General features: G+C 40.2%; 3 protein-coding genes and 1 long non-coding RNA gene across 16 annotated transcripts; 1 reads left to right on the top strand and 3 right to left on the bottom strand.

Moving 5' to 3' along the window:
• Positions 1 to 724: 724 nt before the first annotated feature.
• Positions 725 to 2,603, bottom strand: LOC149988305 (uncharacterized). The gene is made up of 5 exons (XR_016505251.1): positions 2,095 to 2,603; positions 1,858 to 1,912; positions 1,550 to 1,645; positions 1,335 to 1,393; positions 725 to 1,221 (listed from the first exon to the last, which is right to left on the bottom strand). It is a non-coding gene; the product is annotated as an uncharacterized LOC149988305 (long non-coding RNA).
• A 7,708-nt stretch (positions 2,604 to 10,311) lies between these two features.
• Positions 10,312 to 13,399, top strand: LOC112287649 (glycosyltransferase BC10). Its single transcript, XM_024530874.2, has 10 exons — positions 10,312 to 10,454; positions 10,676 to 11,215; positions 11,458 to 11,574; positions 11,720 to 11,892; positions 12,068 to 12,149; positions 12,285 to 12,365; positions 12,498 to 12,533; positions 12,651 to 12,707; positions 12,838 to 12,987; positions 13,088 to 13,399. Exons 2-10 carry the CDS (start codon positions 10,946 to 10,948, stop codon positions 13,250 to 13,252), a joined length of 1,131 nt encoding a protein of 376 aa, XP_024386642.1. The 5' UTR covers positions 10,312 to 10,454; positions 10,676 to 10,945; the 3' UTR covers positions 13,253 to 13,399.
• A 487-nt stretch (positions 13,400 to 13,886) lies between these two features.
• On the bottom strand, positions 13,887 to 19,339 carry LOC112287647 (uncharacterized). 2 transcript variants are annotated; one of them, XM_024530871.3, is made up of 9 exons: positions 19,162 to 19,293; positions 18,944 to 19,030; positions 18,312 to 18,622; positions 17,919 to 18,027; positions 16,599 to 17,518; positions 16,158 to 16,407; positions 15,376 to 15,964; positions 14,946 to 15,162; positions 13,887 to 14,326 (listed from the first exon to the last, which is right to left on the bottom strand). In XM_024530871.3, exons 3-6 carry the CDS (start codon positions 18,588 to 18,590, stop codon positions 16,372 to 16,374), a joined length of 1,344 nt encoding a protein of 447 aa, XP_024386639.1. In that variant the 5' UTR covers positions 18,591 to 18,622; positions 18,944 to 19,030; positions 19,162 to 19,293; the 3' UTR covers positions 13,887 to 14,326; positions 14,946 to 15,162; positions 15,376 to 15,964; positions 16,158 to 16,371. The 2 variants fall into 2 exon arrangements, with proteins under 2 accessions (XP_024386639.1, XP_090110004.1); XM_090253878.1 differs by having other exon boundaries at positions 18,944 to 19,339.
• Positions 19,340 to 23,860: 4,521 nt separating this feature from the next.
• Positions 23,861 to 27,110, bottom strand: LOC112287904 (PI-PLC X domain-containing protein At5g67130). 12 transcript variants are annotated; one of them, XM_073536865.2, is made up of 8 exons: positions 26,724 to 27,106; positions 26,188 to 26,642; positions 25,851 to 26,045; positions 25,622 to 25,720; positions 25,193 to 25,496; positions 24,853 to 25,076; positions 24,565 to 24,654; positions 23,861 to 24,357 (listed from the first exon to the last, which is right to left on the bottom strand). In XM_073536865.2, exons 2-8 carry the CDS (start codon positions 26,413 to 26,415, stop codon positions 24,214 to 24,216), a joined length of 1,284 nt encoding a protein of 427 aa, XP_073392966.1. In that variant the 5' UTR covers positions 26,416 to 26,642; positions 26,724 to 27,106; the 3' UTR covers positions 23,861 to 24,213. The 12 variants fall into 12 exon arrangements, 10 of the variants coding, with proteins under 10 accessions (XP_073392966.1, XP_073392970.1, XP_073392965.1 ...); XM_073536869.2 differs by having other exon boundaries at positions 25,851 to 26,388; positions 26,534 to 26,642; XM_073536864.2 differs by having other exon boundaries at positions 26,188 to 26,388.
• Positions 27,111 to 27,460: the final 350 nt, after the last annotated feature.

Below are 27,460 nucleotides of genomic sequence, written 5' to 3'. Positions count from 1 at the left end.
CCGAAATTTTTGGGTATATCAACACGAAGAACTAAAGCACTGCTCGATATGATGGCCATTACATCATATGGCTGTGATTGAGAAAAAAATAATAATCCCTCAACCTAGAACCAAACTTAACATTGCCAATCAACAGGCTGCATGAATATAAAGAAATCAAAATTGCAAGTTATTGGAGCAGCCATGGTTTTGCCAACCTTCGTTCTCAGCAAGTGCTTGAGTATTTGCTTTAAATCTGGTATTAATAAAATCGCTTGTTTAGAAAACCACCTCTTCGGCTAGTGCTCTTGCTTGAGGATGCCGTGAAATACGAACAAGTTAAGCACTATCACTTCTGCCAGTTATAGTCTGTAACGGTGAAAAACAGTACTAAAAAAACTCGGTGCAGTGAAACCTTAACATCGAGTGCTGTTGGAAGCTCACCCCAGTGAGTTCAACCATGCTGATTTACAAAAGAGTGAAACAAGCTGCTGGAACCCTGTTATGTTTTAGAATATTGCCTCTCCCAGAAATCTGCTATTTAACATTTGATCACAATCATCAAACCAGTAAGAACATCCCACTTCAAAATAACAAAACTGGTCACTTAGATGCACGCTTATATGTTGAATGATACCTAGTATCGAAACAAAACGATCACACAAACTTAACGCATCAGCATGATAAACCAGTTGCAAGTGACCAGGGCATTTCAGATCCGAAGCACACATGTAATTGCCAGTCATTTCAAATGATTTAACACAGACGGATTAGGACTGATTAATTTACCAGGAATGCTTTGAGCACTGGGTGCAAGGGCAAGCATTATGTATCCATTGGCATCACCTGTACAGTACAAAGCAGACACAACAACAAACAGAGGCAGAAAGTGTTTGATGGGAATTGTCTGAGCCACGTCGAAAGGCGGAATCAATGGTGTCCATCTAGAAGATCAGCTAAAATGTCATAGCTACTCATACCTATAATCGATCAAAAATGACTACCCAAGAGAACCATGATTACAGACTGGGAATCCTTCGGAAGTAGTCTTCTGAATCCACGCTTATCATTCGATGTTCGATTGATGCACACGCATAACGGCTGGAAACATGACATTGTGAGGTTTTCAAACTATTTCAAAGTATTTGGCGTCGTAGAATCCGCTCACTTTGTTCCTTCACCATCGAGCCCTTGCATACGCTCACCCACGGGTACAACACCCCTCTGTGTGGTTACTTTCACCTGCCAGATCAGTATCACTGGTGAAAACACAGATGTTGAGAAGTGAAAATCGGTAAATTATGCACTCGCACGGAAATAGCGTGCACAAGATTTATGTCAGGAATCAATCTTACCTTTGCAAATGGTAGTGTCTTATTCCAATAAAGTGTTGGGTCTTGAAAAGGGTAGCGTCCTGTTGCAATCAGTGCTGCGTCCACCGTGAGGATAGATTCCAGAAACACTTAAAAGATCACGTATTTCAGACAAAAAGAAAAACTACAAAATATGATACTAAAAACGATGAAATCCAATGCCTGTAATGCTGAATATGACCCGGAATATTAGTTACCTCGAGAATCTCCTTGAACTTCTTAGTCTTTGTGTCGACTAATACAATCTGTGCTGGATTCTTCATCTGCAGCTGGCGTGATCTACAAAACGGCAGCTGCAACAAAATAAGGCATCGAATAAGACTGAGATGCTGCAGTAAAACAGAACAACACCTGAACAGTTAGATCAATCGAATTGTAACTAGAACAGTTCCTTTCGAAACTAGGATTATCTTTTCATGTAAAGTATCCCACACCTTCGTCGCTAAACACCGAAATGATAATCAATTTTGTAAGAATTAATCAAGCTCCTCTGGGCAAGCCTAACCGGTTTGAGGCTCAAATTCGGGCATGAAGCCATCAATCGCCTCTATGAGTGCCACCTGCTCGTTTTTACAAAGATGAATTATGAGCCACCGGAAAAACTAGAGGCAGAAAAGAAGAGAATTGACGCAACGTTAAGCACTTTTTTTGATGACCCGTAGGCACAGTTGCTAGTCGCTAACACAAGAACAATAAAAGTCCGTATGTAAAACCGTGCCAAATAAATGAATAGCTAACTTACAAAAAGGGGCACTAACGTCGCTTTCAAGAACTGTACAGACATCACTAAATTCTGCACCAATGTATCCGATTCCTACGATATCTATCCACGCTGGGATCCACTTCAGCTACAGAGCGTGGACCCTTGTGAAATCGGTTTTCCCCAAACATCCATGTTGACAAGTATGTGGTTAACGAAACTGTGCTAATATTGCAAAATTCTCACAAAGAAAACTTCACGAGCATTAGACGACGCGACAAGAAAAAGTACAAGCTGAAGGCCATAATAAAATCACGACATGGGCGACTCCCAATCAAAGGCATTGGTTAAATAGGAAGCATATTAGAGTTTTCCAATCAAGGTTTTGAAATCCTAAGTACTACAATACTTGCAATAGGTATCAAAAAATTAACAACATCGGTCTGAAGGAGAGAACAAGGGAGGAAGCCAGACAATACTGTTGCACGGCCACAACGCTCTACCCGCGATGGACGCATTAACGGCAGACCGTTGCGAAAGCTCTACCTTCTCAACAGCTATAAGTGCAGCGCCATGGCTGCCCACACCTGCATCGATGATAACATCATTCATGGCTTCAGTTTCCATCCTCACCTGTCCACCGCCTTACGACACAGCTCCCCTGGAATCTGCAGTTACCAACCGAAGCTCCCTGGCCAGTTGGGGAACGAACAACCCGTCTTTTACCTCTCCCGGAAAACGAAATGAGCGCCGGCATTAGTGACTACGAGGACCACGAACCCGAAGTGGCGGAACTGGAAACCTGCGACCTGGTGGCACCGCCCACAAATCCCCCCGACACCACCATTGCCTTCATTCCCTCCATCACTCTCAAAATCTTCCATCAATCGCCGCCGGGTCTCAGAATCTCAACCATATGGCGTGTCTTCGAAGCAGAAAGCTGCGGAATGAGAGCCAACTGAACTGCACCCGAGATTGAGAATATGGTATTCGGTTTCAACGCCCCATTTCTGGTGCTGTTGGTGATAGTGCGCGATGGCCAGCAGCACATGCTATGCGTTGTCGCAAACGAGGTGCGCATGAGCCTGCGTTAAAAGAGATGGATTTCGCGATTGCGGTGGAACTCGAGACGCCGGTCACTGCCAATTGGTTTGACATGGACGAGGCCGTTATAAGAGCATCCTTCGGTGAAAACCAGCTTGAAATTTGCTTCACATCAATGCCGCAGAGGGGTACAAGCAATGCGAACCAGGTTAAGCTGCTGCATTATGCGCTTTTTGTGGGTGCGGAATGAATGACGAGTGTTCAGGATTCGATCGAGGGAAGCCATCGCGACAGTACGCAAGCATCGGCAGTGATCCAGCGCCGACACCGCCACTCCCACCGACTCGGACTGTGGAGTATGCGAGCACAAGCTTAAAGGTTTGAACCCCACAAGCCGGGATTGAATGTGTTGCATGCCATTTCCTTCATGGAAACAAAAAAAAACTAAAGCAATAACAAAAGCAAAGTGTGAGATTTGATGGATCCATTCACTACTCCTGGTGGGTTTTCTGCTTTCCTGTTTTCTTAATCAGGATTGTGTAGAATTCTTTCGGGCAACATTGGGGACCTTCATTTGTTACTGAAATTGTATGAAATATCTTGTTGAAGGCTTGGATATCAAACCTTCATATAATGCTTCAGTAACAAGAATTTGCTTAAAATCCTTCATATTCATATACATATATATATATATATATATAGAAGACACAATTTGATATTTCCAACATATTCTTTGAAGCAATCATTCAGAACAATTTTTTGAGAAAAACTTTAGTGAACCAATACTTTTAACCAGATATATTGATATATATATATATATATATATATATGGAGAGATAGAGACTTTTGATCTTGTATTTGATAACTGCATCAGTTTGTATCAATGATCATATTAATCTTGGAATTTAGTTTAATGCACCAAAGAGCACTTTATTCTATTTCTTTAAAATATTAAAGTGCTTTAAGGGGTTGAGGATTACTACTTTAAGACAATAAGATACTTGAAGAACTGTATTTAAAACAAAAGTCATTACATTCTGTAGACTTATTAAAATAAGTTTACTTAGATGTAAATATCTTCTTTTGTTTAGAATATGTTTAGAAAATCTAACTGTATATTTGTCACAAAATCTCAAAAAATAGAAAAGTATACAATTCTATCTTTAACAATTAATGTATTGTTTCATATAATATACATAAGATTTTACAATAAGACAAAATCCTTAAAAAAATTAAAAAGTAGAATATATATATATCTGGAACAAAAAATTCATATACTGGAGGTTACACAAATCGTTTTAAATTTGATTGTTACAAAAATGTTGGTGGGATGTTACATATCACCAAAGGTAGCCATAACATGATTTTTCTAAGAATGCCAGGTTTTTTAAGTGGATAGAGCTTCATTATAATTTAATAAAATTAAAAAATAAATAATGTAACAAAATCTGTTCAATGATTTGAATTAAAATGGGTAGTTATTTGTAATATTTAAAGAAAAAATGCGTGTGATATGAATTTACTATAACTTGGAAGACAACCATAAAATCATGAATTGATTTTTGATTTTTTTTTTCAAATTAAAAGAATATTTTTTGCGTTGATTTTTTCAAGAGAAATTTTTAACACATACTAAACTACAACAATCTACTTCAATAGACATGTTCTTTATTCTTGTGTGTATGAATTAAAATATGAATTTAAAGAGATATCAGGACAGTGAAGGTAGATTTAAGGTTTTACTATTGGTGGCTTTTGCATGCTAATTAGAGTTAATGGTGTGGCTCTTTTGACATGTAAGTGTCTTGCATTGAGACAACAAAACAAGTAACCCAAGTAAAATATCATCTAAAAAATAATATTATGGCTACAACGCTTGTTTGTGAGGACATTGCTCATCACAAAGACACATTTTGAAATTATTATAAGTAGATCAGAAGAACTAGAAAGATCAAAATCAGTGCAAGGATTAATGAGGGTTAAAACAATTGTAAACCTTGTTTGGAAAGGCTTTGATTTCAAACCTGTAACATTTCATGATGCAATATCTCATAGAGAAGTTTGTGCATTGGTTTTTTTTTCCAAGTTTATTATAAAAAAATTGAAAAAAGGAAGAAAAGTATTGTTGATATTTTAGAAGAAAACTAGAACATTCTTGAATTCGTTTTTTGAGAAAATTCTGTGAGAGAGTGAATGTTAAGGAATGGACTTAACTCCATATTTATGGCCATAGATACAGTCTGTATGAATGCACAACACATAAACTGAAAAAATGAAAAAAATGAAAATATCATGCCATAGCTACACTGAAAAATGAGATAAAAACTATATTAAAAATGAATAAATAAATAATAATAAAGTAGTTGGTGAGTTAACAAGAAAAACAGTCAACATAGACAAATAGAAACCTATCAAAAAAAATACTGACCTCGTAACATTTTGTAAACCAAAAAAAAACACACACACAAATAAGTGGACATTGTTTGCCCACATATGTGCACATTGAATCTGAAGAATTTCAGTTGTTACCAAATATATATATATATATATATATATATATATATACAAAAAAAATACAAATGGGAGAGGCCAATTTGGCATGAAGAGAATGTCTAATTGCCATTGCTCAAGAACTAATGCACTCTCACCCACATGAAAATACCTGATTAATTAACCAACCCAGTAGTCAATTTACTAACCGGCAGCAGCACCACCATCACCATCCTTTTGAATGTGGTAAGTAACTAATATCAACAGCACCAACCAACTAATAAGCAATAATACGGTGAACGAACGGGAATAGGCCCAGTGTCGTGTGTCTACAAAGCCACGCAGCAGCAGCACACCGCAAGGGCACCCAAGACCGCGTTCCGCATCCGGTGCCGCTTCCGGTCCACGGTAATGGGAACCCCGTCGCCGCCGTAGCTCATGGGCGTGGCGACGTAGTCTCCTTTCTGATTCTGCTGCTGGGGATGCGGATGCACATAGTTGTTGTTGTTCTTGTTGACGTTGTTGTTGTCGTAATTGGTGTAGCCACCATAGCCAGCCTTCGTTGGCATCGTGTTCGCACCCTTGGTTGCGTCGTAGCCATACCCATCTTTCTGACTCGCGGGATAGTTTGCCGTTCCTCCTGTGCCTGCTACTCCAGCGGGAGCAACTGGAGTGTAAACTCCCTGGCCATCCCTCCTGTCATGCATCTTTGTAAATCTCTTTCTACGTTCGATCTGAAAAAACGAAAAAAGAGAAAAGAAACAGAAAAAAAACCCTTCGTGTGCGCTCCAAAGAAACTTTCTCACTCTCACAGACCACCTCAAACTTGATTGCAAACTTGCTGGAACTACTGTCAACTACTGTCAACTACTGTGCGAGATCTGTTGCAGTGGCGGGGAAGTAGTAGTGAGTTTTTAAATGGTTGCCGCTGACGAGGCCGGTGAATTGCAGCGTCGTGACAAGTGGCTTTGGAGAAAGATCTTCGCTTGTGAGCGAATCACTCGATGCGACGTGGTCTGTGACACGGTGGATATCTTTCCACGACGGAGCTGCCCTGAGTTTCTGCGGAATCTGGAGGTCGGGGTTGTCACCGGCTTGAAATGGCACAACTGTGGGTGACTCACGATGTTTTGGCTGGAGCATGGAAACTTTCTTCACCGACCCGGTCGAGTGATGTCGCTCAGGAACCGCATCCCGTCCATTCCTCCGCAACAGGTGTTCTTCTCGATCCAGGCATGTTAACTAACATGTCACTGCTACTGTTGTTAGCCGAGCAATGAAAGTTGTCCCAGGTAGCGTGCGTCTCGCTTAATGTCAATAGATAATTACAAGAGTTTTCCATTGCAAAAGCTTCTATGATGCCCATCATTTAAGCGGTGTGTGTCGCAAAACCAAGGAACAGCGTGATCTCTTCACTCATCGTAGCTGAGTGTGTGTCTAATGCGCCACTGCCACGAGTTTACAGTCGTTCTAAAGATGCCTTTGTTGTCCACCAGCATTTACTTCTGGCATGCAAACAGTACTTAGTATCTGTAACTGGTTTTGTCTATTCACATCATTGCCAGGGTAAGAAACTGAATCTGCAATGGAGGACTTTAATGTGGCTTTCATTGTGGAAGAGCTGGTAAACGATGTTGCAGAGTGTTTGTATTTGTCAGCTGAATCCATCAAAAATGTGTTGCAGTTTGGATTGCTTGAAACACTAGCATAAGTTAGTGGCCCATTTGTCCTAGCAAATCAACATAGTTGCCAAAAGCTCATAAAGCAAGTAGCTCCAAAGACTGGGCTAGCTTTATGATCGATTTGAAAAAAGGGCCTTGATAATAGACTATATCAGCCACTTGTGCACTGGACTGTAAGAAAAACAAAACAAAACAAAACAAAAGGAATATGCAAGAACCACTATTTCAACTACTTATTACAGAAGTGAAAACATAGTTTGTGATTTGGGCAAATTAGTAAAATTATTGCACTGTATTATGTCACTTCAATATTTGATCATAGCATAGAGTCAAAATGTATCTTGAATATATATGTATATATATCTATGATTGAATATAAATATATATATATATATATATATATATGTAAGAGGAGTGCTTGGAGAGAGAGGATGGTTGAGCCTTGGCTAAGAAGTTGGTGCATTGCTTTAGTAGTCAGTTAGGCACGTACACAATTGCACCATTTCTTACTCCCTTATACTAAAGGAGTAAGTGTTTAGCAACAAAGATTGAAACTAAGTAAGGGTTAATTGTGGATTGGAGTTTCTTAAAAAGAAAACTTCATTTACAAACAAAATTTAAACCAAATCAAACATGAATAATATCACTAAATATTTGAAGTATAAGGGGACTAGATAAGACATCCTATTTACAAAGAGATACAACCTTGATATCACAATTTTTATTGATGATGACTTACTTTGTGATGACTTATAATGTAATTATACGGGTTTTTTCTTTTTAAAAATTCTTTAAAAAATATTATAGTTATTAATAGCATATTACTAATATTTTGCAAGCAATGTGATCATCACATATTTAATGGGAGGTAAACTAAGATTAGAATAATTACTTATTCCTAAAAGATATAAAGCCAAAGTATTATACAAGTATCCAATCGTATAGTAAGAAAAATAACAATGTATAATCTTTATTACTTATAACAACTTATCTATCTATTGTTGATTTCGTCTCAAAACTACTTATCATATTAAAGAGTGCAAAAGAACGATTGAATTTAAGTCTAATCATTCATATACATACATAAAAAAGAACAAACAAGAGCAAAAACTATCATGCCTATCCACTCTCAAGGACTCTTTGTTGCATATCCACCTCCCACCCAGCCTAAGCCAACATGGATGACGTGGACATCCACCTCATCATTCTCTGACCTGGCACTCAGAACCCATATTGAAGTTCTCACTCATTTCCTCCATTTCTCCCATAAATAAATACCACAAAAAACAGAAACTCAATTCAGAGCTGCAAATAATTTGTGAAAAGTGGATTTATTTTATTTTATTTTATTTTATATTTTTATCTTATCAGATTTTTTTGTTGCGAAGGAAACAGTGAATCTTGTTCTATACCGATCTGGCCGAGGAAGTGCCATTCTAGGCTACAAAAGCAACGCCAACTGAAGCGAATGATTTCATACATAGGGCCCGTGAGATGGCCCTATAGTTAAAATACCCATTCACTGCAATGATGCAAAACACCGCATATTCAATGTCTGCAGTATTCTAAAAAATAAAAATAAAACATCGAGATGAGAATTGAAGCTTTGTCGTACACGGCGTTGGTGGAGACAATAGAAAATGAGAAAAAAGACAGAAAGAAAGAAGAAAAATAAAACTCGTCAAGGGGTGGTGATTTGGGAGGGTGTGGTGCCATAAATTGAAGCGAATGATGTGAGGCGCGTCAAAGATATGCTGCGGCGGGCACACGCTAGAGAGAAAAAAGATGTAAGTTTAGCGCGATGGCGACAATCGCCGCGCGTGTGATCACATGCGTGCATTCAAGCATCGCTGCACTCGCTCATTCATTTCGTTTCATCGCATTGCATCACATCAGACTGGGTGCGACGTTAACTGCAGGGAATGGGAGCTGGAGAGGTAGCGTCCGTTTTATAAATAAACATTTTTTTTTAAAATGTTGTATTTATTAAATTATTTATTTATCATCGATGTAGTCAATCACAATGTGCACCAGCGAGTGTCCCCCGACCTCCGATGATTCCGGATGGTTCATTGATGTGGCTTATTTCGTCGGTGAAGTGACTTCTCGAGACAATTGCTCATGCCGATTGGCAGTTGAGCTAATCGCCAAGCTGTAACATTCCTCATGTTGGAGAATCAGAACGACATAGTCCTCTGCAGGCTGAAAATCAGCGGCCGATAGCTCAGGCCCTGCAGGTGGGGCTGCAGATCTAGCCAGTGTACGAGCGGGTAGTGTGAGTGGTATATTGAAGTGAAAAAATCTTTTTAGCTCGGCAACAGGCGGAGGATAGATAACTCACGATCGTCCGTGAGCAGGAGTGTGGTGATGATGATGATGATGGGGTGAGCGAGAGAGAAACAAGCCTGATGGTGGCGTCTCCACATGGGTATGTGTCAGCTTTTGGAGGAGCATGTGTGCCCAGGGTTGATAGTACGCCGCGAGTATGGCCCCAGTGATGCAGCAGCAGTAGCAGGCAGGCAGGCAGAAGCGGTTGTGGTGGTAGTAGTAGTAGTGGTGGAGTCTGAGCTCTTGGAAGAGTCGTCCAGTGTTGTCGAAGATTCGCCAGCGATGGTGGATAAAAACTCTTCATGATGATTGTTGGCTTTTTGATGGTGCTCTCGACTTTGGAGTGTGGCAGAGTGACAATCGGGTCACGGGTGAGTGAGTGAGTGAGTGAGTGAAAGAGGGAGTGATGGAGGGGAAGAGAAAGGCTGTTGACCCAATACTAGCTTGTCGTTGACGTGAGTTGGTGGTAAGTCGGTGCTGATCGATCGAAGCGCCAAGTGTGGGTCCAGTGAAGTGGCTGTTGGGCGAGCTCCCTGATTGCAGATTGAGTGGTACATGGCGGCCTCATCCAGCTTAATATTCTGCTCGGAAATTTCTATGTTGGCAGATTCTTGCGCTGCACCTGCCGCCGCGAGCAGGCTTCGATTCGTGAGGTTCAGCTTGGCATTTCGGTTTTCAACGATGGGTTGTATCGCCCCATCGCAACTAATCTCACACATTGAAAATGGCTGTTCTTGAAGAGAACCATGGCCGAGTGTAAGGGTTTCTGCCTTTTGGTATTTCTCTGCGTGGGTCGTTGCTTCGAACAGACAAACGCCAGGCTGCGAAGCACTCTCCTCCTTCGACATTCTAATTTTGGTGAGCAACATTCTCTATGGGTTTGAATCCAAATGGCTCCTGCACACCTTTTTATCTCGTGAAATAAATAAAATTTGTTATACTATATTAACCCACATTGTCTCAGCCGTGGTAGTGATCCTCTTACATATTTGCTGTGATACTGCGTTCTTCGAATTTTTATGGATAGCATTCCTTTTTTCGTACTGAGGAAATCGCTTCTAATTTTTTGCGTGGTGCAGCCAGGTGACGAAACTGCGGCAGCGGAGCCATTGTAGGCGATTTTAGTTAGTAAGCAAGATCCGCTACCTGTTTGCAACATAGGTGTGTCAATTAGAAGCTCATGGTGGGATCGGTAGCGTGTCTGAGTTCGGCAACTGGGCCAGTGCTCCGGTTCCAGAGGTTGTGGAGCGGCAGCCATGACCACCATAGCTGGTTCAAATTTGAGACCGTGATAGTGAACAAGAGGCTCGCAGAAGCGGGGCGATGACGCACATTCCGCAATCGCAGCCATGAAGATTAGATCACACGGGTCGCCGCTGACGCGTGCGCAGCCCGGCCGTTACAATTGGATGCTCACGCCAGTAGTCGTTACATTACTCGTTCTCGCAGTTCTCTACAAGTTACACTCTCTAGTATCTGAATTGGAGCCTCCGACCTCCATTCCCCTCCTCACTCCTACAACTAGCAAGCAACCCAAGGAGCCTCCTTCCAAAATTGCATTTCTGTTTCTTGTGCGCCACCAGCTGCCTCTGGACTTCGTGTGGGAGCATTTCTTCCAGGTACAATTGGCTCAAGGCCATGCCTGTTTCTGTGGTGCCTGCTTTAGAGTCTGTATCCATGGTGCCCGCTCCATGGCTTGATTGCTGAAGCGGCAGTCATGCAGCGATATTGTGTACCTGCTCACAAGTTACGGAGATCATACCCCTCCGTCACAGAAAGACCAGAGACTCCTGATGGGTGTCATTTACTTTTCTAGGTTGAGTGATGCGTTCCTTTTACTCATGAGGTGGAGGGGATTCAGGGAGCAGGGAAAGATAAGTACACAGTCTACATACACGCAAGACCTGGATTTATGTACACGAAAAACAACACCAAGTGCTCGGCCTTCATCAACAGGCAGCTAAAAAAACCTGTTCTGGTAAGTTCAGCAAGATCACTGCAAGTTGTCGGTAATCCGGCGCTGTACATTGCAGGTAAGAATGTTCGCATGCCTTTTCTTGCGAGTTCTTGTTTGTGATTTTGTTGGAGAATGAAAGCTGAGAGCACAGGATGTCAACTGGCAGGTAGAGTGGGGAGAGGCCAGCATGTTACAAGCGGAGCGTCTGCTCCTACAGGAGGCTCTCCGAGACCCTCTCAACCAGCGCTTCATTCTGCTATCTGACAGCTGTATTCCATTGTACAATTTCCGCTACATCTATGACTATGTCATGTTCTGCCAGAAGAGCTTTGTTGACAGGTGCACTGTCCATGTCACTCTCCCTCATGGAGTCACTTGTTCTCAGATACTTTTGCTGAGCCTTGATGAACCGTCCATCCAAGCACAGGGCACACGCGATTTGATTAAGAGTCAATTCTGTAAGATGCCGTTTTGTTTGTGATCACTGATATGGTGGTTTCCCTCCGCACACCAGCTTTAAGGACGCTCACGACGTGCGATACAATCACAAGATGGCACCAGCTATTTGGAAGGAGAAGTGGCGCAAGGGCTCGCAGGTACATGTTGTGTTCGTCTTTCTCTTACGGCTCCTCGTGTTCACGAAGGATGTGAACAAAGGTAGTGATGCACACAATTAGAAGAGGATGTTCTGTAAGTTGAGGAAATGATCACGAGCTGGTGGGATATGGCAGTGGTTTGTCTTGATTCGCAAGCATGCAGTTGCAGTTGTCAAAGACTCCACCGTGTTTCCGGTGTTTCAACGTTACTGCAAGGTAGGACTTATTTCTCTGCCTGGACCTTATTTTCCCGACGCATCCTAATTCCTTTTTCTGTACAAGATACTAAGCCGTTATCCAGCGATATGACGTCGTTCTCTTGATTATTTGATCCTTGGTTTGCTGCAGAGAATAGCATTGCCTGAGTTTGCTGCATCTGCAAATGTAAGCCAAGATTCACCCATGCCTTCAGTATTTCACCATGAAACGCATATCTCGTTTACAATGCCGTTGCGGTGTAGATTTGATGCATTGTATCTGACCAGATCCATGTCATTGCAGAACAATTGGAACAGCAACTGCATCCCTGATGAGCACTACCTACAAACGCTCTTAGCTGTTAGTGCCGACCAGCTTTGTCTTCTCTTTTAATTGTATTGTCATGGAACTTGAGCTTTCTAGTTGCTTTATACCGAAATTGTGTATGGAGAGGGAAGACTCGAACTAAACTTGTGGGTGATCTGTTAAGATGAGGAATTTGGAGAAAGAAATTGAGCCGCGAGGTGTGACGTACAGTCAATGGAAAAGTGCTCATCAACACACCATGGATAGACGAGGTTGGCATCCCATCACATTCGACGCCGCAAAAACTACTCTAGAGGCCATTAAAGGCATCCAGGTATAGTTAGTTCTCTTCATGAAGTCTTTTATCTTATTGATATATACATATACTCCACCATAAGTTCGAAATTTGACGATGAAGCATTGCGTCTTGTCAGGGCATTAATGAGATACACTTCGTGGCAGCTTCACGGCGCGAACGTTGTGGCATTGATGGCAAAGCGCTTCCGTGCTACTTGTTTGCTAGGAAATTCACTCGAGGTGCTGGCGCTCGCCTCCTTGAGCAAGCACCTGAATATGAGAAACGAGTTTTGCCCTACTGATTATCACCCTGTTTACACAGTTCAAGACAACTTCACATGTCAGTAAAATAAGGAGGTTTGCAGGGGGCGAGCTGCATGACCATGCACCCGAATTCCCAATTCTAAAATTGTTGTGCTAAATAAGAATCTCTGAGAATTCATGTCAAACGCTTCCATGTCCCGCTGAAGTGAGATGGTCACCTTTTCTGAATGCAACGTGACCCAAGTGTCACCCACTAGGCAAATTGTCTTGTACGCTCTTGATCCACAATGTGCATGATGTGAATAGTGTGTTGTAACCGTTCCTTCAAGAATAAAGACGCCGGGTAGAAAGAACGTGAGTTCTCTACCTTCTCCTTCGTGCATTGGATCATCAACAATCAAGATACGAACGTACAATACGATACATGGTTGATTGTAATAAGGGATTCGGAAGGTTTCAAGCAAGTTGGACTTCTTCCAGAGTTTGAGGCATGGGTGAAGTTAGATTTAGAACGTTCTCGAAAAACACGAGAGTTGAAACGCTGTTGAAAAGTCTTGGAGCACTTTCATTTCCTTGATCGAGTATGCACGCCAGCTCTAAGGCTGTGTATTACTTGTGGTGATCCAAGCTTATTGTCGGTTCGCAGACTAGATTACTCAGCTATTCGCAAACTTGAATAAAGAAGATATTACAGTTCCTTGCACAAACTAATCCATTTCTTTACAATCATAGTTTATTAGCCCCAGCCAACAATCGTGCTCAAATAGCAATAGGCTTTGCTGATCCCTGGGACTTCAAGGGCTTCTTAGGAGGAAAAACGAGGTTAAACTCACTCAGACATGAAACAAAATGCCCAAAGGCGACGTTCGGTACAATGTCGCAAGCCTTTCGCAATAAGGTCATCGAGAGGTATCACAAAGAAGAAATCTTCCTCTATTAAACATCGTCGCCGTACCCCTACCTACCTCTCACTACTGAAAGACGTAGAACATGCACTCAAGCACGAGGGAGGAGCCAGCATGGTGAAGCTCAAGCGCCTCATGGAGAAGCGGTATGGCGGCACACCCTTCAAATCCACCACCATGAAAATGCTGCAGTCTGCCGTGAAGCGTCTGCACAGCAAAGGCCGTATCCATAAACATCCAACTTCCAAATTGTATAAATTCAAGCCTTCCGTTACTGCTGCTCCCAACATGGTCGGAAACCGCTCCAAGAGTGCCAAGAAATCGAGACCAAGTCGCAGCGCCAAGCCAAATAGAAAGCGGTGATTAATTGTTAACGAGTTCTCCTCATTGATTTCTTCTCCATAAAGTTGTCTAATCTCATGTTCTGAAGGTCCACTTTGAATTAAGACAAAACACTTGATCTATGTGACGCACTCCTGTTTCACTTAGGCAAGAAATATAGCATCAAATTACGGGAACATTCCATTGACATGAGAATAATTAACAAGGACTTTATTTCCATGGTGTCTAACTTTAATGCGACAAAATTTTAACAATATAAATGCAACTATGAGTCACAAGTTGACGTATAATCTCGGAAATTGTGTTAGAAACTACTCAAATTTATCTGATTTGAACTCGTAGTTACTTCTCCAACTGATCTTATGACGGCTATATTGTTGCTCAATCATTCAGCTAGTGACTTCATGAACCCGAATATAAATCCCAAGGACATTACTCTCAGAGCAGAAGAGACTAACTAGTGAGATTAGAATACAAAAATTACCTAATGATATTGAATGAGGTGGATCACTGCCCTTCGACAGATTTGGTCACGAATGTTCCACTACAGCAATACCGAGAGTTATGTTTGAAGTAAGCAATTGATTGATCTCTAACCGACTTTAGAACGAGGAACTGCGGCACCAATCTGCAAAAACATTTCGTAAGTACTTCCCAGCATATTACGCTACTGGTCGTTTGAACGTATTGGAAGACCTCCCCTGCAATTATCAAAACAGGTCGACGCGGCTAGTTGGTTATTGACCTTGCGGAAAGCTGCATAAAGCACTTTGAGATCTAGAGACAATAAAAAAAAATATATAACAGCTTAAAACCACGACCGAATTACTAAGATCAACAGCTAGAGGGATATATCACCAAAACAGCAATGTAAAAATCTCAAAACTAGTATAGATGGTGTGCTTGGATCAAACCTAGGCTTTTTCTTCTAAAAAATGTGCCGTCGATAGATGGAAGGGAAGGAAAATAATTTCAGCTGCGAAGTCGTCCACCATACCAATTTCATATACTATCAATGGCCAGCCAGTCTGCCCCGAAGGTTTTCGACGGATGGGATCAGAAGAGTTGCACAGGTGTAATGTCAACTGATAATGTTGGCAATAATTGGAATAAAATATTCAGGCATGCAACCTCAACTTCAGGTTTGGAGTAGAATCAGTCTTCATATCGGTTTGTCTCCGCCCATTACGCTCGAGCAGAAAAAACTCACAGCGAAGGTAGGCTTTTTATCAGGAGAAGGTTGGACACATCACATAAATGACAGCAATGGGCTGTTTTCACGTCTATAAACAGGTACCGGCAGTAGTAACACAAAACTAAATTGTACATTGAATGATCTAAGCCTATGTTTCTACAAAATATACACTCGACTTACATAAACAGAATCAAGTACTACTTAACACTAAAAAATGAGATGATTTCATATTCAGACTGATACACTACGTTCTGTTCGAGACTTTCAGGTAGTATTGAAATGAGCTTGGTTTGACTTCAACTATGCGCCTGCAACCATGACAGATAACATATGAAAACATAGATAAGTAGGTTCTTGGGAGAGATTAACAAATCAGTAATTCCGACTTGCTTGAAGACAGAAGAGAAACGCACCCGTGGAGGAACTCTATTACTTTTTGAAATACGTGGAACAATTGACACCTCATTATGTATGCAGTTCCCAGCATGATTCATTACATACCTGAAAATAGATAATAATTTATCAGACCAAAAGAAAGAATTGAACTTCACACTGAATGCTCTGTTCATGAAAGGCTTGCTGATGCCTTTGACGAATCCAAATGAGAATCCTTCGCAGTATGAACTTCCAGTGATGCCTTTGTGAAATTAAGACTTTCCCTTTCGTGAGATGCGCCAGTATTACGAACTCTCCTCTTTAAAAGCACATCAGGTCTTCATGACACTTTCGTTGAGTGGTGACCACAGGCACTCTGCAGCCAAAGCTAAAGTAAGATAAACCAGCGATAAAGTACATCACATACAACCTGAAAGTCTGGAATAAATTGTAGACCATCTCTATCCTTACTCATCCTCTCATACAATGCTCGAAGTAACCATATAACACAGTAATTCAATATGATACCATCTATTAATAAGAGAGCATATTCGTGACATGTAGTACCTTCAAAATCCACGTAGTTCTGGAACCAGGCCTTCCTGGTCCTCGGCGTATGGGACCATATATAGGCTGCCTTGGTCGACCCCCGTTAGCCGTCAAACATTTTGTGCAATACCAGTCCTTTCCAGGAATATCCAAGACCTTTTGAGCTTGAAGGCAGATCAAGTGGAACCCAGTTTCACATCCATCACAAATCAAGACACTTGCTGAATCATTTACCAGTACCTTGCAAATGCCACATGTGATTGGCGAATTCATATATGCACTCGCCATTTCTGGTAACACCGTCGTGACAACTTCCGATTCTAACAAGCCTACTTCGAGGGCAATCTCCTGGAGATATTTCTTTTGGTCAACTTGAGGTTCAACAGCCTCTACTTCACGTGCTCGTTCCACAATCTCTGCTTCAGGGGCTGTTGGCCCCTCCTCGACTTTTTCTTTCATGGCAGTAATTGAAACATTTGAAGAATCTTTTGAGGGAGATATGGGAGTTGTAAAGACAAGGGCTGTTGGTCCTTTCTCAACTTTTTCTTCCATGGCAGTAATTGAAACATTTGAAGAATCTCTTAAGGAAGACACAGCAGTTTTAGAGACAAGAGCTGTTCGTCCTTTCTCAACTTTTTCTTCCATGGCAGTAATTGAAACATTTGGAGAATCTCTTAAGGGAGAAATAGGGGTTTTAAAGACAAGGCCCGTTGGTACTTTCTCAACACTTTTTTCCATTGCAATAATTGAAACATTTGAAGAATCTTTTGAGGGAGTTTTAAAGACAAGGGCTGGTGGTCCTTTCTCAACTCTATCTTCTACGGCAACAATCGAAACATTTGAAAAATCTTTTAAGGGAGTCATGGGAGTTTTGGAGGCACCTAGTTTATCTGCAGGCTTCAATGTTGCGGTAATAGAGGTAGTACTTGATTTTTTTCCTGAGAGAGAAATCGCAATAAATTAATAAGATAATAAAATACTGCTAAGAAAATGATCACAACATAAACTACAACCGTAATAGATCTGACATTATGCATATGATAAATACGAAATAAATATGGCAAATGGGAAACCAAGGCGAAAACGACAGCACTCAAAATCCCTTGCAATTAGCAACGAGCAACTTGTAAAATTGCCAAGTGACGCAGACTCACATAAAGGAAATTCTGAGATCAAACTTGAAGAGTAGATTCTATTAAGTTCAATCACACGAAAAATGTTCATGAATGGGAAGGTGCATATTCACATTCATAAACTACAATATAAAAGTTAAACACACAAAAACTTTAAAATGGTTACTCAGAAATCTAGAACACAAGAAGCTAGGAAGGCACTTGCCAGAAGTACTTGCAGCCTTCGTAGATGCTGGTGCTGGTAAAGTTACCGAGGCGGGGGTCGAAACATCCTGCGCTGGTATTGGTAACGACACAGGTCGCAAGGTGGAATCCTTCACAACAAAAGACGAAAATTAGTATATAAACTCATTCAGTGTTTATATACTCACATGGGCTAGTAGAGGCTTATCAGTGCAGTGAAACTTCCGTGAAAACATTAACTTTGAAACTCTCCCAGTAATAAGATTCAATAATTTATAATTTCGGCATTGCCAAGGACAGTATTTGTGCACACACAGAAACAGATCAAAAAAGGGATTGGAATATAATTGATTCAATCATTGATTAACAAAATACAGGCATACACAACAAAAGTTCGTACCACACGCATCAATACCTGTGGCGAGCTAAATTGCTGAATCAAGGATTGCAAGGATTTCTTCGACACCAAATCATTAGGTGCCACACATTCTACCAGCCCTTCCAAATTCGAATAAGCCTTGATCGCTAAATGGCGTTCCAATGAAGTAGGCGGAGCACCGTCTCGAAGGGCTGCCATGCCAACCAATACCATCCCTATCTCCGCGGTCTGCTTCAAAATCATCTCTACTCCCAAGACTTCCCTCTTCATTTTCTTCGCAGGAGATGCATCACCAGCTTCAGGCCTTACTTCCATCCCTTAACGTGCGAGCTTATCTTCAACAGAACCTATTTCCACAAGCCATGGACCAACATAGTTAGGATGATCTTGAGCTAAAGAGTCTGGGATTGTTATCGGAGTTGATAAAACCATCTCTCCAGGACTGATTACGCTTTAATAAAGAAAGAGCCACATTCTTCCGGCCAACTTTACTTACATATCCTGGAGAACACGCAATTTCAATCGATTGGAAAACACAAATTTTTATAATCATGCTTAGCTTCTCCGTTCTCCTAGGAATTAGAACAATTCAGTAGACCGTAACAGTAACCAGACAGTTTCATTCACGTGCAAATTCAAGCAACACACTCACGAGAAAGAGAAGCTACCTGAGTGAAAAGCCCACGCTCAGCAAACAATTCACCTACAATTCGTCTTCTCTAAAGTCGCCTCACTTTCTTAAGGCCCCTCGCAACCTGCCATGTTCAATCCAGCGAATCCTAAAAATGATACGATTCGCCAAGCATGCACGAACCTCCCATCGCTCGAAATTGAACCTACTCAAACCCCGCGAAATTCGAGACCAAGGTCTAGTCTGTCGCTCAACCTGCTCTTTCCGTTCGCTTGAAAGCTCGCCGTCTGTCTTCAAAACCAAGCTTTCCGGAACACAGAATCTATTATCCTTTGAATCGAGTTTACCGCAATTTCGATTCCATTCCCTCAATCGTGAATCCCGCACGTGCACAAGCAAATATTGTGCGTCTAGGTGTTCACGAATCAATTGCGGGGAAAATCACAAACCCTAATCCACGGCGACCATTTTCATTTTGCCTTTTACTTTATCGGTGCCGACGTGAACTTTCAGATAATTCCCCTCTGTTCTATTCACTAACAAAAGAGACATGTTGTGAACATAGAGCCATTCATTGAGAAAACTTATTCTTCGTTTACTTATTACTCATTCAATACTCATTCAATCATTTGAATTTTATTAACTTATGTTGGTTTTCATTAACCAAAGACTTTGAATCCAAAGACAGAAGAGACATGTGCAAGTCTTTGCACATGAACATGATCTAGTGGAACTAGAACAAAAAGAAAACTACAACAATGTCATAAAGTGCTCTTCATTCTCCAATACAATTACCAATCAAGTTACACTTTTTCACAGTGATGGGGAAATAAATTACTTATTTCATCATGTAAATTAAGAAAGTAAAAAATAAATAAATAAATACAAGAGCTACAACATAAAAATTAAAAATTAAAAATTATAATCAACGAAGAATATTAACAAACGTATTCATTGGTCAAAATTTTGCTCTTACTTTGTCAACAAAAATATTGAAAAAAAAAAAAAAAAAAAAAAAAAACACAATGATCTTTATAATAATAATAAAATAATCTCGTCACAAAACAATACCAACTAAAAATGAACTATACCAACATAAATTTCCACCAACGAACGAATACATGCACACGAGCCCTTGAGCAGCGGCAGAGAAACGTGGCTCCTTCAAAAGCGTCAGGAAATATGCCGGGCTCCGAAACAGGCCCGAAGATTCCCCATTAGAGAACCGGTATATGAGCCTCTGTACAAAGCATCACGCAAATTCCTCGTCCGGCAAGAGCATATCCCCACCCGCACATCACCTAATCTGCATGCAATTGTAGTAGTTATGGTCGTAGTGGAACAACTACTACTTCGCCGAGCTTGCGTTGCGTTGCAAATCCCCAATCCAGGCTCCACGGGACGGAATCCTCCTCCTCCGTGCACACCCACACGGCCTCATCTCACTCACTCACATACTCGTGCTTCTTGTTTGTGTCCATCTATCCAATCGCTTGCTCTATTGCATTTTAGTACCCAGCTTGTGACCGGACTGCGAAGAAGGAACGGTGTGGAGATGAGTTACGTGGCCGCGGTCATTACATTTATGCCACACTCGTCGTTAAAAACGTTTCGAGAAGATTGATGTCTTTGTGCTACTCGATACGATCGGGTACAGAACGATTTCGTGGGTTTCGTTGAGGTAGGATGTAGTACCCTGAGTTTCTTTTTTGACATCTGTGAAGTTTTTTTTAGATCGTGGCCACGTTGATGAGTTTGAGACAAAGATTGACATCGAGAAACGCAGAACTAAAAATCTGACTTCCTTGAAATCAGACGCGTTCTTGTCTTTCTGTGTAGAGTCGATTATAGAAGCATATGTGTATATATATATATATCTATTGTATTTGTGTCAATGGTTAGTAGGAACCATGGGAATTTGTGTTTCCAAGTGCCCCGAGTCCGCCAAACTTCCTGTTCTGATCTCTGAAACTGAGCCGGCTAGACGCATCGAAAACCATTTGAGCTTTCACCTGTGATTACATCACACGGTTGGCGGGTGCGTAGCCACTGGCCGTAACCGGAATGGCACAAACTAAATCATCTCTGCCACAACTTCATTCATGCTTCACATTCCTGTTGCGACTTGCTCTGGTCGTCTCAACATTAACCAACGTCAATTATGTCGTAAAGATCCGGAACTGGACATCGCACAACACGGTAGTGGTGACGCCGAACCCCCAACGAATCCGTCGACGAACTCCAGCCAAATCAGTGGATGCACCACACATGCACTAGCAACGGCAGGAGTGGCTGGTTCACCGTGACCAACCGCATGAACAACAGCGTGATCACCTTCTTTCTTAACGATGGCCAGACTGTGGCACTGGTCGACAACGTGAGCGATTCCATCGACGGCATCCTAGTTGACGACAACGGAAAGAAGATCAAAACCTTGTTCATCAATCTGCGTGTCTCATAGCGGCAGTTTCATTGTCGGTGGCTTCATGATCCTTCGGAGACCACACGCTTTTGTCATTTTCCATCTCTTGGATACCAATTTCTGTGGATTGTGTAAGACTTTGGACCAAATTTTTTGCAATATGACCAACAAGAATCAATCCATTTGAGGATATTATTGTTATGTTTTGAGGTAATCTTTGACAAGTAATGTTGTAGGTATGTCTTATCTTGGCAATCCTGAACAACATGCAAACCTATAAAGCCTCAGCTAAAATTAAGTGGACATGATACAAGTATATGTTTTGTATTTAAAATTAATCGAAGTTATATATGTTGCATATAAAATCAATTGAAGGTAAATGCACTGATTGGATCATAGGATCACCTAAGTGTATGTGTTTTCTTTATATCTGTGCAATTTCAAGTCTAATTTCTCAACAAGTATTTGAAGTGATTTTGAACAATGTTAGAGTAGATATTGTAGTATTATTAATAAAAATTCATTTTTTTATTGATTTATTATCATTAGAAACATGTCATAATTTTTTTATCTTGTTCCAAGTTATATAAATTACAATAAAAAATGTAATATGAGTTTGGATATTGATCATTTGGGAGTTTGTGTTTATAAAAATAAATAATTTAGAAATTCTTAATAATAAATAATTATGTTGTTGATCAAGGATAGATTTTTCTTTAGAAAAAAAAAAATATATATATATATATATATATATATATATATATGTGTTTTAATGAATAATATTGATTAAGTTGGTGTTTAAGTGGTTATTGTATAGTGTCTAAATCTTTTGGAAATGAACACAGTGTTAATTTATTAGCTTCTTTTGAAAATTGATATTCTAGTAATGTTGCAAATAGTTTATGTAATAGAACTTGACTAGTTATGAAACATATAAGTGTATAAATTATTGAAGTGGAAATATTGACTAAAAATTATAGTAGCAATGTATATTTTATTTTACAAACTATATTGATTTTAAAAAAAAATGAATATGCATTATGTTGTATAATGCAATTAATTTCTTTTGCTAGTAGATTGTAATGTTTATTGATAAAGCTTTTAATCTGATATTGAGGTCTACTAGATTAAATTTCAAAAAATGTATCCCAATGCATAGAAATTATATATTTTATTTTATTTTTGGATGCAACATTCTTTTGAGATAGTAATGTTCTATTAAAACACAAAAAAATAAGAATTTTAATATTAATGCAATTTTTTTTATATAAAACAAAGCCCTTAAGCAATTATATTCACTAATTATTAACTTTATTATATATTTATTTTCCACGTAAAATTTATAAAAAATACACAAAAAGGCAAAAAAAAAAACAAAAAGAATGCATAAAAGATAAAAAACAAAAAACTTAAAAATTAAATTAAAAATTAAAATTTTAAGAAACTTTATTCACTTTTTAAAATTTATAAAATTTATATAGCTCAAATTAAATTATGTAATAACTAAATTTTACATAATTTAAGTAATAAAATTATATAAATAAATTTAATTCTTGAAATCAGATATATAAAAAGAATATATATATATATATATATATATATATATACACATACATATACACTGGAAGAAATCTATTTAAAAGGCTAAATGATTGTGAAAATCATTTAGCTACTAAATCATTTGTTGTTATTGAAGCATTTCACAATATACAATATTAGTTGTGGTTTTTCAAAAATAAATAATTATATATATATATATATATATATATATGGAAACAATGCTAATAACCTCAAAAAATTAGTGTTTTTTGTGAATATACAAACAAATATTATTTTTTTATATATAAAGTAGATATGTAGACATTCATAAATATACACAAATGTACATTTGGTAGCATAGATTTGATTGTTCAATATTTTTTTAAATACTTAGTTAAATTTTATACAAATAAAATATAAAATATGATAGTTTCCAAGAAAATATTGTTGTGTCAATTTAACTACATTCAATTTTGCTTCTTTGACACTTTAAATTTTATTATTTAACATGTTTTTCAAGATCAAAGGAATGTTGCTCTAGTTGAAATTTAGAATAAATTATTAAAAAAATACTCAAAAGAACTAACTGCCAAAATACAATGTCAGAGTAAATCGCACAAAAGAATAATGTAATCACAAAAATCAACTTTTCAAACAAACAAACAAACAAAAACACACACGCACACAGACAAAAAAAAAATAATAATAATAAAATAAACTCACTTAAATCACAATACACTCTTCACATAATCAGTTTTTTTTTTCAAAAAAGTAAACACTTCAAACAAATACAGAACCACTCTCTTAATGTTGTTTCAAACCCAAGATGTGCACATGAAACTAGTGGTCAATTTCAAATCTCCAATGCAAACTAACATGAAGAGACAACAAAGATGAACTAAGCAGCATTCAAGCACAACCCAACGTCAGTTTCATATCGGCTTTAAAACGACAGTTATCACATCAGCAATGGCATTCAGAAGAAGTCACTCCTACATCAAATCCATTCATTTCATTGTACTCATTGTCTGCTGTGATACCCAATTGCAAAGACTTCTTTTTGTATGTACGCACCCTCATATGTTTGTTTGTCTGTTTTTGTAACTTTCTTGCAATAATCGGTGCAAGTTGCTGAGCTTCGTGCATTCCACATTACTACTCTCTCGTTGCACCATAAATCTGTAACAGATCCCCTGGAACAGTTTTTGTATAACATACAGAACTTGTGTATTCTCTGGATCCTATTTTGAGGTACTTGTGCACAGTTTCAAGCAATTTGTCTCAGCCCTTGTAGGAAAGGTTATTCTTCTAGCTATCATTTGCTATCTACACTTCGGAGAAAGGCTTCAAGTGCTGATGGTGGTCACGAGGAAGAATGCTCCTCGGAAGCCATCCACTGGTTTGTGTGTGTGAATATGTGTGCGTATAGTGTTGGCAAGCTTGGTTGAACGTTCCCTGTTCTGGCCCTTGAATTCGTGCCCAACATCAGCCTGGTAAACACTTCGTCACGCACAAGATACAAGAGTCAGACGCGGAGCCGCTGACGACCATATTACCAATGTGGGTCCCGATCCAGTCCACCCAGATGATTTGCATAATCCCGAAGCACGACGGAGAGTACTGGAAGCTGAGGAACCGAGATGTTTTAATCACGGTGTGGTTTAGGAACTATGAAGCGGACTAGGGTGGAAGCTTACCGAGCAAGGTTTGGTAGCATCTTGACAGCTGCACTGCATTTGCTCATTCAAGAAATCGACAGCATGAAACGCTCCACCTCCAGTGCTCCTCTGCAGTGAAACGAGCGACCGGTGAAGGTTTAAATCCATCGACTCAAGTCAGGGTTTCTGCATATTCAATTTTGTGTTTTTTGAGCTTGACATTGCGACCTCTGTGCATTGGTAACTGCCCTAATTCGAGGTTTGAAGAGGCTTTTAAGCATGTGTAACAAGATAGCAATGAAGAGTTAGAGCAACTTGTGTGTGTACCTTATAGAAATCCACAGCGACGTAGTTGGACCACCTGTCGCCAGCGGCAATGTAACACGTTCTCAACATGTTGAAGAGTCCCTCGGAGTTGTCTCGGCACGCATTGATAGCATTGGGGTTGGTGGGGAAGTAGTTTTGTACGATGAGAGACCGGCTCGTATCATTCAGAACTGTGGAATTGATCCGTCTTGGACACGAGCCGCTCCAAAGCCCGCTATCCCCATCTGCATAAATAAGTCATTCATCATCTTTAACAACTTTTTTTCTCCTAATTAGCACCATTAAGGAGCAAACGACAATGAATCACTGTAGTTAAGTCATTAGGATTACGAGAACTTACACTGATTTTCAGTTGTGTAGCGCCACTGATACGCCACTCCCTCCGTTGCTTCCTTCGTTTCGTTTTGTGTGAAGACAACCAACCTGTGATTTCGTTGAATCATCTCTTCCAAGGTTGGCCACAAACTACCATTAGATGGCATCACGGCCACCGGCATCCAGTATTTCGTTAGGCCCGCGCTCGTGAACAACTTTGTAATGGCGTTTAAAGTGAGCACATAGTCTTCTATGAAAATGGTGACAACTTCTGTCGGATTTGCTTCCAGAAACGTCCTGATCTCTGCCAGCGTTTCGTTTGCCGGCCTCTGCATCCAATTTGGGTGTTGAGGCAGTCAGATGGGGTCAAGTTTACCATCAGCTGTGCACTGAATCCTGAAGGGATTTTGTCCTACCCTTGAATTCTCATTTATGCGACAATACATTAGCTTACAAATGCGGTGAATTCGTGGCAATGTCCTCCGAAGGAATGACAAAGCCAAACATCGTTCCGGAAGTCGTACATATCCAGCATCAACCCTCGTACTCCGTTCTGCAAGTCCATTCTGTCTAGAATTAGAGGGTAATTGGGGGATACGACTTGCAAACCTGTTAGTACAGTCACAGAGCGTTCGACTTGCAAAGAGACTGTATTGTTTCGTATTGGTCTTTCTAAACTTTACCACAAACATTCTATTCCGTTCGGAACTGGCCAACTGCACAGACTTGTGAGTAAGTACATTGAGTTGATCTAGCACGCTGTCCTCTTGGTTGAAGAAGGTGACAATTGGGGCGCCAGTTTGCGGAGAAGATCCGAAAATGGAAAAGGAGTTGTGTGTTGTGAGCCACGAGTATTTATTGAACGGCAGAGACGTACCCTGCATCATCTTCATAGATCAGTACAAATTCGTGGGTCCCTCGTTGAGTGTGAACATTATTAAATTTATCGCCGAGGGTTAGTAGCTGAGTGCTTTGGATCCCAGTTGCTGATTAGCAAGTCGTAGGTAGAGATTGATTGACCTTTGGAAAGGCATAGATTGGCTTCACCCTTCTCCGAATGCACTTGAATTGAATCTCTATTATTCTTCCCGCTAGACAACTGAAGCAATACAAGCCTGAGCCACATTCAAAGTCTGAATTACAGGTGCTCAGGAGTGATCCGTTGCCTTGAAGCTTTGACAAAACTCGAGGGTTGCCAAGTGCAGCGGCACTTGTGGGATCCTGGCGCAAAGGACAACAGGATATCATTAGAGGACACTTTGACGACGAGACAAACGATACGCTCTTCGAATCCTTATGAAACTGTACCCCCAGAACTCAATTTTTGCGCTGACAATCATCTACAGTAATCGATCTTTTAGCTCACAGCGATAGCTTCTTTCACGATTCCCTTAGAAATGCAAATGTAGAACACATCTGAACCGGCAGCAGGGTCATCGGGGAGAGCTTCAAAACAATGCTCAGTTCAGACACACCTGCGCAAACCAGTGAGATCAGAATCAGCATTGGAAATATTTAACAGCAGAAACAATCAACGAAGGGGCAGCTCCACCTGCCTCATGGTTACGAACTTGCAAATTGTAGAAAACCAGAAGCAGGAGCGCCAACAGCGTCTTTCGTGACAACATCATCCCTTGTACAGATCTAGCAGTCGATCAGTTACCAGCAGAACAGAAGCTAAGGACTAGGTCTTGAACTATTCAAACCAACTTATCATAACCGCATCCTTGAAAGGACGCAAAGAGGTCCACCCGACTGGATCAGCCTCACACATGGCATTCTTCACTCTCGTCACTTTCTTCTAGCATATGACAATAGCCGTGATCATCCTCGTAGGCTACATTGTCACACGCTCTGGACCCCCACAAGCATCGATTCGCAACCGTTTTTCATGAGCAAATGAACAGTATTCCGGCAGCACATGGAGTCTGCTGCATTGCATCACGAGCTCACCAGCTCCTCCGGAGCTACAAGACATCAACACGTACATCCCCCCAGATTTGTACAGGAAAAACTAGCTTGGATTTAAGTCGACTCATGCCATCGTCTCCCTCAGAAATACTTTTTCATTTCTTTTCTTTTCTTTTCCTTGTTGATCTAGGAAACAAGGTACCTGATCTAACACTGCCTGATCTAACACTGCCCACAGCCTTGCAGCTGATCGATTCATTGCAGGATTGTTGCTCTTGAAACTGGATTATCAACTGTTCTAGAAGCTGAAACTATGATAGTTTGAGAGCTGATTGATGGTGCTGTGCAGAAATGAATATATATATATATATATATATATATA

This window comes from Physcomitrium patens, chromosome 10 (assembly GCF_059467195.1).
Source record: "Physcomitrium patens ecotype Gransden chromosome 10, ASM5946719v1, whole genome shotgun sequence".
NCBI lineage: Eukaryota > Viridiplantae > Streptophyta > Bryopsida > Funariales > Funariaceae > Physcomitrium > Physcomitrium patens.
Note: the sequence above shows the minus strand (reverse complement) of the source record. Positions and strands in the feature narration are given on the sequence as shown.